The 10,614-nt window shown below is 35.6% G+C and overlaps 1 protein-coding gene across 1 annotated transcript in view; it reads left to right on the top strand.

Annotated features, from left to right (window-relative positions):
- Positions 1-1,952: 1,952 nt before the first annotated feature.
- LOC123307172 overlaps positions 1,953-10,614 on the top strand; it is a 31,471-nt gene continuing 22,809 nt past the window's right edge. Inside the window, exons 1-2 of the mRNA XM_044889389.1 lie at positions 1,953-2,134; positions 8,953-9,212. Of these exons, the coding sequence (XP_044745324.1) occupies positions 2,077-2,134; positions 8,953-9,212 (318 nt within the window). The 5' untranslated portion in view covers positions 1,953-2,076. The remainder of the gene's footprint in view (positions 2,135-8,952; positions 9,213-10,614) is intronic.

Here is a 10,614-nt window from a genome sequence, read left to right as displayed (position 1 = left end):
GACAAAATCGTGAAAAATCAATTTTTTCAAATTAGAACCCCATTTTTTTATAGCAGATATTGAATCTATGTTAAAAAATAATGTGAGTGTATGCATCACACCCTTGCCCTAAAATGGATATTTTCTGAGTTATTCACAAAAAACTGTTTTTCGTCTTGAATTTTCAGCTATTTCTTTTCCCTTCACGCCAAAAAGATGAAATTTTCAGGAACTGTTATTTGAACCCTGCTGTAGATTTTTCACCCCTTCTTGAAACCGACTTCAAGTTACTATTAGGAGAACCATGGCAAACTCTCGCAGTTATAACTAGAGAAGAAACCTCTCAATGAACAGTCGAATCGTTCTATCTACAACTTTATTACATTCTCCATGAAGTAGAATGAGATTTAAATAATCTTCATTGGTAAAATTAGGCATAGTGCTCGATTTTATAACTTAATACGAATTATCACCAAATTAATAGTAAACACGAAATGCTACTGAATAAAGAGGAATTTGGCAGATGTAATTAATGATATCTATCAGTAAAAAAAAAAGAATGTAAAACATGGTAAGTTGTTGCATATGGTTCATAATTATTTATTTATCACTGGAGAGAAAACCGATGGCCGATTAGTTGAAATGATGAGGTTTCCGATACAAATTCGAATAAAAATTCGCCATCTATTTAGGAACAACCTGTAACTTTTTTCTCTTGCATATTAGGATAGTAAAATCTAAAACATGGTTTAAGTAACAGTTCCTGAAAATTTCATCTTTTTGGCGTGAAGGGAAAAGAAATAGCTGAAAATTCAAGACGAAAAACAGTTTTTTGTGAATAACTCAGAAAATATCCACTTTAGGGCAAGAGTGTGATGCATACACTCACATTATTTTTTAACGTAGATTCAATATCTGCCATAAAAAAATGGGGTTCTAATTTGAAAAAATTGATTTTTCACGATTTTGTCATCCCTAACTTTGAAAGCGATTTTTTCACCCCCTGTATCATGAATCGCGATTTCGATTTTTAAAGTGGATACATCAATCTTACATCTTGAAAAATCCCAAAAATGAAAATTTTTCATCCAAAAACCTCGAAGTTATTCTTGTTTCAGCGGAGCTCTATTTTCGATTTTTTTTTCGAATTTTCCCGCTCAGAGAGAATTTTCCAACCAAAACTGAAAAATGTTACATCAAAATAACTTGAAATTTTCTAAGGAATCTTTTTCTGCAATAAAAAAATGGTGTTCTAATTTGAAAAACGGAAGTTGACGTCATTTCCGGAAAAACCGGAGGTGCTCATGCCTTGAAAATATTTTAGATTTCATCAGCATCGTGAAATACTCATAAGTGCTGAATTTCATGAAAATACGTTCAGTAGTTTCCCGTATAAATATGGGTGAGGTTCCTCGTGAAAGACCCTGTATTGTATCATATTCTCATAAGGTATAAGGAGAATCAACCATTTGACAACAGAACAGATCTCAACTCGAAATTTACAATTCTCATAGTAACTATTAAAGCTGTATGGACTAACGAATTAAAAATTTCACGAGAATTTCAGGCCAAGTACGTGGTATACAGGTAGTTGTGAAAAAATGTAAGAGGTCACTGCTCGACATAAAATAGTGTGGGTCTTTTCTTATAAATTTTTTTCAACCAACCCCTGCTTAGAGGCAGCCTCTTAAAGATGGCACCTAATGTGTTTTCTTAGAAATCAGAAAACTGTCAGAAATTCTATGGGACCAAATGGGCTATCAAAAAAATGTCGATGGTGTTTCCACCAATTCCCACAATTATATGAAAGAGTACACACTTTTTAAAAAGAAAACACCCCTTAAATTTCTACGCAACTATTCATTCACATCCTGTAAAGGATTCGCTATCTATCTCATTGCGAAATGATCTCTTCTAGTGTCCTCAATACGAAATGGAAAGACGTCAAGTTGTTATTGCTATTTAAAGCAAGTTCGATACCGTTATCTCAACAACCATTGAGATTATGGATCGAAACAAAAATATTGAGCAGTTGTCACTTGCGTAACTACTGTGCAGTTTTGGGATTCCGTAGTTGTGCGAAACGAAACGGGCAAAATGGAAGTTTTAGGAAGAGTAACCGGAGTCCTGTTCTCTAAGCAGGCGATGAAAATAGGTGAGCATAAAGAAGATCTAAAAATAATCTGGCAGAAGTGGATACTTGTGTATGGAATGGGGAGTTTACGTTACATACTTGTTTCACAATAAATTTTTGTCAGATCTTCTAGAGTATCGTCGTATTGGTTAAGTTGAAAATTTAGCTACTGAGTTGATGGGAATTTTCAAAAATACTCAGTGTCCATCGTGAAAAAAACTGAGAATTCCCTATTTGATTTTCATCTTCGTCATAAAATAACATTTTGAAAGCACATTTCCTGATAATTATTGGAAGAATGGATGAGACATGCCGAAAGTGATTTGTTGGCTAATTGACCACCGTTGTCACAAAGCTTCATCGAGAATCAAATGCTTATGACAGGAATGCATACCGATTTGTTTACAATCAATAATTTAGTATTGAGCGTCCAGGATATCAATGTTTCGTTAAATTATGGTCGATAAACTTCCAATTATTGATTGTCGATACCAATTTTTTCAATTTATTCAGAGATTTCATTCTGAAGGTTGAATAGTTTCAAAATTTCAAAATAGTTTTAAATTGTTTCATCTCAATTTTTTCTAGGATATTAAAGCTGTTGAGTCGCTAATTATTTTTTCTATGGAATGGTCCAAGCAAGCAGTAAACTGTAACAGTACTAGAAGATATTTTGCTCCTTCTGAAAGTCATATTTCACACAATATTTATAAATCCTTAACTTCACTCAAGACTCAGGACTATTTGGTAGATTTTTCGTTAGTTCTTCATCCTATGAAAAACCAAACTGAATCAGATGCGGATTTTTTCCACCTAAGCTCGTCCATTAAGGGTTTTGACCTATATATGTTCGGGTTCCCTTATTTTATATGCGATTTAGCAAATTGGGGTATTCGTCAAACTGATTGATATGGTTTTGTCACATCATCAGCCGCACTCCTGGGCGTGACACCAAATAATCTCTTAGTGAACGGCACCGGCGTGTTTCTATGTATTTTTGGTTATCGACAAAAACAAATACCTCTACAGAGTGGGTAGCGTCAAGTTCTCTGGAAACATTTTTTCATTTCATTTCATCAATTCGGTTGATGGTTTATACTAGTACTAGTCAAAGGTCCTTTCCCTCCTCGTAAATTATAAAGGTCTGATTTAACAAGGATTTTAACATCGTAGTGGGCGTCAATTTTGTAATTCTATGATATTCAGTTCAAGATCCTTAGCAAGATGCATCACAGAATAGTCCAGAGCAAACGTGGATTTTACAATCATTTATAAAGACCCCGTACTTATAATAACTCACAGTTATACAGGTTGTGCAACTTATCTCTGGCCGAATCTGGCAGAGGGAATTTGCAGGCAATTTGCAACAAAAAGTTCCAAAAGAGTATGGTCCAATTATCCATTGTAAGGTCATATTTCAAATTAGTTTGTATACAAGTTTTCTACTGAAAACATAGCATAATTGGAAAACTATCATCTTAATCCAGATTAATTATAAACAATACGAATGACTTCCGATTAGTACCTATTATAGTTTTCAAGATATGCCTTGTTTTAAATGAAAAAAGGAGTGAAACGTTGAAGAATAAGACAGAAGATGGGGACCCTCTATCTCTATGGACACTTCTTTCTTGCAAATTGCCTGTTATTCTTAAAGAGTAGGAAACTCTTCTAGTGATAAATCTCTAAATTTCTTGGACCTTTGGTCTTGACGAATCTCCATATTTTTCGAAATGTTTCAACTGTCAACTTTAGACACAAGTATCTCCCAGAAAAATCAGCGTAGAGCTCAAAGTGATACATTTTCTGAAAGAGCATTTCTTCTATAAATCTCGAAATTTCATCGACAAAACGGTGCAAACGTTTGGTCTTGAAGAATTTTTAAGTGAACCTATCTTTTTCCGAATTTTTCGAAGGTCAAATTTCGACACACGTGTCGAAAAGAAAAATAATTGTAGAGTTTCATCATAATTACATAATCAACTCATTATTGAGGTGAAGAGATTTTATGAGTAGTTTTTCTTCTCATTTAGAACTATTATCACGACTAGCAGACATTAAATTGAAGGTAAATATCCAAAAACGGCAAAAAAAGGACTGACGTTTGATGCATTTTCGACCTTGGTCTTATTCAATCTTATCGTTAATAATATTTATAAGTAACAAATCACGGATATGCATAGCTCAACCTCGACTTAGTGACCTCTCGGCATGTGAGATTGTTTCATAATGATTCTTCAAGTGGATTAGATGAATATATGGATCAATATCTAAATCCAACTTTCATATCATCTTTGTTTCTCATAGATTATAGGTAACCTGCGTGAATAATTCAAATGTACATCGTATTGCAAAAATAATTAGCTCAATAAATAACTCCTGAACGATGCATATGGACTAGAAAAAATGAACAACGTACGTGAACGAGTCGTTAAATGAAATATAATAAAAAAACACAGCGCACCAAAATAGCACCTGAAAAAAACCTATCACACATTACTCAGGTCAAAACAAGTTGAATGGAGTTACTGGCATAATAATCATTGTCCTTGAGTTGTAATTTTGAAATCGTGCTGGTCTATATTATTTCAAATAGTACAACTCTGAAATCTAGCACGATCGAGAAATAAGAGGTCCTTTCGTCTGTTTCTTGTGTAGTGTAATCTACACTGTAGTGTAATCTACACTGCACTTCAAATCAGCTGATTTTCAGTGTAGTCCGTGATATTAACATCAAATTTTGCATTTCACACCACTGGACCCTAATATTACACCTACATTTGACTAGGTGTGGATAAACTACATCTCCTCTACACTGGTGTAAATCCAATCAGCAAACGAATACTAAAATCTAGTGTAAATAACACCGAGTGTAGAAAAGTGCTACACTTCCTATACAAACGAAAGGACCTGAAATTCCTTCTGAAATTCTGACACCACTTTTGAAGTCTGTGGTTGATCACTGTCTCAGTTCGCAAAAACAATAAATTAGTAATTTTCTTCACTACTACTCCCAGGTATGAATAGCAAGATTTTAAAGTATCTGCCCCTCATATGTGGTAATGCTCCCTTGCAACCAACGCATTTTATAACTAAGATGATGATAACATGAGTTATCTCATTTTATTCTTCTGTAAACTCTCTCTCAGTTGTGATAACAATGAAATGCCTAAAATTGCAATTCTGCAGCCAATCTAATCTTGTTCCTACAGAAATATAAGTAGGCACATAGGCAGAAGTTTGCTAGAGTAAATTGTAGTAGTTGCCCTGATTATAATATGAAAACGTAGCAATTGCTTTCAATAATTCAATGAGTTTCTCTCTGTATTCTAATTCTATGGCTGAGAAAATGTTAGTCTTGCATAACTTACGGCCAGTTTTATAATCAAGGTTGCTTTAATTTTAAAGCTTTCTTCAGTCCTAATAAAAATGACACTAAAGGACAGTTCAACTTCAAAGGAATTTTGAATTTTCAAATCATTACTCAAGGTCCTTTCGTTTGCATAAAAAGTATAGCACTTTTCTACACTCGATATGATTTACACCATTGTAGAGGAAGTGTAGTTTATCTACACATAGTCAAAAGGAGATGTAGATAAACTAGACCTCCTCTACACTGGTGTAAATGCAATCAGCAAACGAATACTAAAATCGAGTGTAGAAAAGTGCTACACTTTTTATGCAAACGAAAGGACCTTTTATCTCAATTAATTTAGATGTCAGTAAAACTTTCAAGAATAATTCATTGAAAAACATACTACGAATCAATCTCAGCTCCCACTGACATCATAGGATGATCCTATTATCTTCTTGGTAATGAATGATTCGGTTATGTTTCGGTATAAGCTCCGTATATTGATAGAACGAGGATAACATCAATTAATCGCATTGAAACACTTTCCGCGTTCCCATAAACGCGGTCCACATTATCTCGGCCAATCAGCAGAGTCAACAACACCGCCCGTAAACAAACTAACGCCAAACGACGTCATCAACGAACTATTTTCATTGAAATTACGGCGCGAAGTTTCAGCCAACACAGGCTGAAGCTCAACGCTCCGGCGACAGACGGACGTGGCTTTTTTCCGGCTTCGATCGAATCGCAAAAGTGCGTGTAAACTTGATACGTACGTACGAACTTTCTGTATCTTTTGCTGTGCGAATTTGACGGTTAGTGGAGTGCCGTTTGGCTCGCACCTCGACTTGAGCGGGGTTTACAGTGGATGGACCTTTTCGTAAATCCTGAAACCCGGTATCGTCCATGAGTTATAGAGAATAGAATAGAAAAGATTCTGACAGGAAATGTATAAATTGTAGTGAAATAGTTCTCTTTTTTTTGGGATGAAAAATCGCGCCAAAGTTCAGTGAAAAAGTTTTCATACTTTTCCTCATCGGGCTTTTAATAGGCGCCAGCTCTTGCGGAGCTTGTTATACGCCCACTTGAATTTTGCGTGTGTATCGCTTTGTTTTGGAGCTTTCAAGTTCAATTTAATTATTCGTATCGTTAGTGTTCAGAAGTCCAACGATTTCGGTGGAAATTGGAAAAACGGTTCTCGAGTTATTCCAATTTTTCTAAAAAAATGTTGTGGGCATGTTAGAGTTCGCAATTTTGAATCTATCGATGTGAATTTCTGCAAGTTGATGCTCATACGAAGCTTGATGAAGCCTATTGATTTTTGTCGGAATCGATTCAGCTGTTTTCGAGTTTTTCGGAATTTACTGGAATATGGGGTCTCGTTTTTCGCTCGTCAGATATGGAGATTTTTCGATCCAACTTCGATTAATATCATGAAGAGGAAATGAACTCTTAATAATAAAAAAAATGTGATGCAGCCACATCCTACCCACTAATAAAATTTGTTTAGTTATATCAGTATAAACAGCTACACATCTTTTGTTTATTTGACACGTGTGTTGTAACAACGTTTTCAGAATAACTATAATATGTCATCTTTATTAAAAGAGCCACACTTTATAAATTTTATTCCTAAATGAAGTCATCAAGAGATTTTATATGTTTGGAGTATAGTTACCATAAAATCAATATAAATATACTATAATGTCTACAATAGTGATTCATGAGCTATCGATTGAAATTCAATCTGGGAGGACCCTGCATCTCCTGAAATTCTTTAGGGTTTTCTCTCCCGGTCTCTGAAACAAAATCAATTATTGAAGAATTGAAATAATCTAATTGTCAATAGACAAACTACATTCTGAAGATTTTTAAGAATTCGTCTGATGAAGTAGTTTGATATAGACTGCAAACGTTACGAAGTTTCACCAAAAAGTTTGGTTCGTTTTCAGGCAACAATTTTTTCCATCTGATTTTCTCCTGACGAATTAGTGCAGGAATTCACGCAGGAACAAATCGATTATTTCAATTTTTTAATTGATTTTGTTTCAGAGACTGGGAGTGAAAACCCTGAAGAATTTCAGAAGGTGATTCACGAGTGTTTTATAAATTTTACATAGCTTTATAAATTTTTAGAAGAGCTTCAAGAAATATATGAAATTCGACTGGTTGTTGCTTCTAATGTGACTGACATTAGTGTTATAGTGACATTCAGAAAAGTTAAATAATTATTCAATTCATATACAGGTGAACTAATATATCAATACAGGGTATGACAATTTGAAAACTTGCAAGTCCAATTCTGTCACGACAAGGATGATTTCAAAGAAAATGCTGAAACAGGTCAATTTTTATTCGTAGGGGGACAGAATTGTAAGCCGAAATTTCCTCAACCCTAGGTGTAGGAGCTATCACCTCTAAATTCTCAATAGGGAATAGGGGGTGAGCTACACCTCAATTGAAAGATCACTTGTCCCTGAATACTATGGTTCGCAAATTTTTATTGATTCCTTGAAGTAGGTACAGGTGGCGACAATTTGAAAATTTGCCAGGCCAATTATGTCTCGACAAGGATGTTTTCAGAGAAAATGCCTTAACAGGTCAATTTTTATACGGAGGGGGACATGTTTCTGGCAAAACTGTAAGCCAAAATCTACTCAATATTAGGTGTAGGGGTAATCATCTCTTAATTCTTGATAGGGAATAGAGGGTGAGCTATACTTCAATTGGAAGACAATAGTATTATGTAGAGGGACATATTGTCTTCCACTTGGAGTTTAGCTCACCCTCTATTCCCTATTAAGAAATTAGGGGTTATAGCCCCTACACCTAGGTTTGCGGAGATTTCGGCTTACAATTTTGCTCAAAATACGTCCCCCTCCCTTTAGAAATTAATCTGTTCCGGCTTTTTCTTTGAAAACATCCTTATCGCGACATAATTGGCCTGGCAAGTTTTCAAATTGTCACCTCCTGTAACTACTTCAAGGAATCAATAAAAATTTGCAAACCATAGTATTTATGTGTTGGGACAAGTGATCTTTCAATTGAGGTAAATCTCACCACCTATCCCCTATCAAAAATTTAGGGGTTATAGCCCCTACACCTAGGGTTGAAGAGATTTCGGCTTACAATTCTGCTCAAAATATGTCCTCCTCCGAATAAAAATTGACCTGTTCCGGCATTTTCGCTGAAAACATTCTTGTCGCGACATAATTGGCCTGGCGAGTTTTTAAATTGTCACCCTGTATAGAAAAGGGCAAATGAATCAGTTAGATAAGTGAGTAAACATTTAGAATTCTCATATTTAAAATATTCTTAACTTCCTTAACTTTAGCGGAGCAGTAGATTTATTAATGTTGTCGTGTGTCCATCAGAATGAAAAGCGAAAAATCCCATCTGCTGTTAAAACCCGTACACGGCTTTCGGCACTCCATCCTGGCCCGTTCTAAACGGTACTTGAAACTCATCGGACTCGCATTTTCAGTTTCAGTCGTCTCACAGACCTCGGCAAGGAACCAGCAGCGATTCGCGTCGAGAAGGTACGCGACCACTTCCTGGAAAACGAGTAGTGACAAGAAGAAAACCGAAAGGAAAATCCGAACGATGGACGCGGCAAATCCGGTCGTGGAAACGGCGCTGGGGAAGGTGAGGGGAAAAATGGTGACCAGTCATGTGGGCGATAATTACTACAGCTTCCAAGGGATACCCTACGCAAAAGCTCCGGTCGGCAGTCTGCGATTCAAGGTAATGTCTTTTATAGATGCCGGACAGGTATTTTGTTGATTCTCGTTGGCGCTTATTTATAACACTGGCGCCGTGGGCCAAGCATTTCTTCTTACATGCTTAACCATAGGTGAAACAAAAAATTATCTAATGAATGTGGTTCTGGATAAATTAGTCCTCAATTATTCAGAAATACGAATTTTTATTCGACATTTGAGTGGAGCTTGAAAAAGAAAATACAAATATACTTGTAAATGTACGAAGGCGTAGAAGGGCCACGCAATATTTTAAAAATATTTTCCGCTAAATTCCGACTCACTATTTCATTTAGTTTCCAACTTCTACAGGGTGTTCTATGACGACGTGGATCATTTCCAAAATACAGGTTGCTTTTCTGCGAATATTCATGTGTTCCCGCATTTATGATGAATTCGTTGTCTACTCAGGGGATCTCGAGAACTACAGCAACTAGAAGAAAACGAATGACACATTCTCTAGCTCTTTTTTCCTGAGTTATCCAAATCTGAAAACAGAACCGGCCTATCGTTTCTAGATTTCGAGTTATAAACAAAAAATGAGAAAATGGCAAGTTCGCACTTTTTGTTCATAACTCAAAATCTAGTTATGATGAGCCGATTCTGTTTTCAGATTTGGATTAGTCAGAAAAAAAACTTAAGAATCTGCAATTCGTTTTCTTCTAGCTTTTATAGTTCTCGAGATCCCCTCAGTAGACAACGAATTTTGCCCACCCTGTAACAGGCTGATTCTTGATATTATTTGAGTTTTCATCTAGGAGACGTCATAGAGTTGGTGCTCCCCTATAATTGCAATAGGTAGGAGAAACCTCCCCCTAAATTAGTTTCGCAAAAAACTCTTTTCCTCATTCCTATTATATCTACCATTGAAAAAATTTTTTTGATAGCTTGATTAATTTTGAACGAGTGTGACCTTTCAGAATTTCTTACCAGAAGGAACAGTTTTCGAGAAAAAAAAATGAACAAGTACATAGCATGAGTTGTATAGGTTGAAATGATCTTCAAACTCGAATTTACATAGTAGGCGGTTGTGCTGACATTGTAGGAGCACACCAATTTTTTTTATTGCCTTCTAGCTCCCATAGAATGTCTGCTTGAATTCGTTTCTGTCATTCTTCTAGCTTTTAAAAAAAAATTTGAAATTGCTTCTGTGTTACCATCTTCAGGGGTCTGCAATTAAATACTTCTTTGTTTTTTTTTTACATACGATATACCTAGATATGAGATCTTTTTCCTTAAGAATTTGATATTGGAAATGTACTTTTTGGCTAGGCTAGGCTAGAAGCACTACGTGGTTCCCAAATTCTGTCCTGCTACGACAGGAAGTCGTATTTGCATAAACGAAGTTTAGGAATTGAGCAATTTGTGAGATATGATATGCAAACGGC

This window comes from Coccinella septempunctata, chromosome 2 (genome assembly GCF_907165205.1).
Source record: "Coccinella septempunctata chromosome 2, icCocSept1.1, whole genome shotgun sequence".
Lineage (NCBI taxonomy): Eukaryota > Metazoa > Arthropoda > Insecta > Coleoptera > Coccinellidae > Coccinella > Coccinella septempunctata.
Note: the sequence above shows the minus strand (reverse complement) of the source record. Positions and strands in the feature narration are given on the sequence as shown.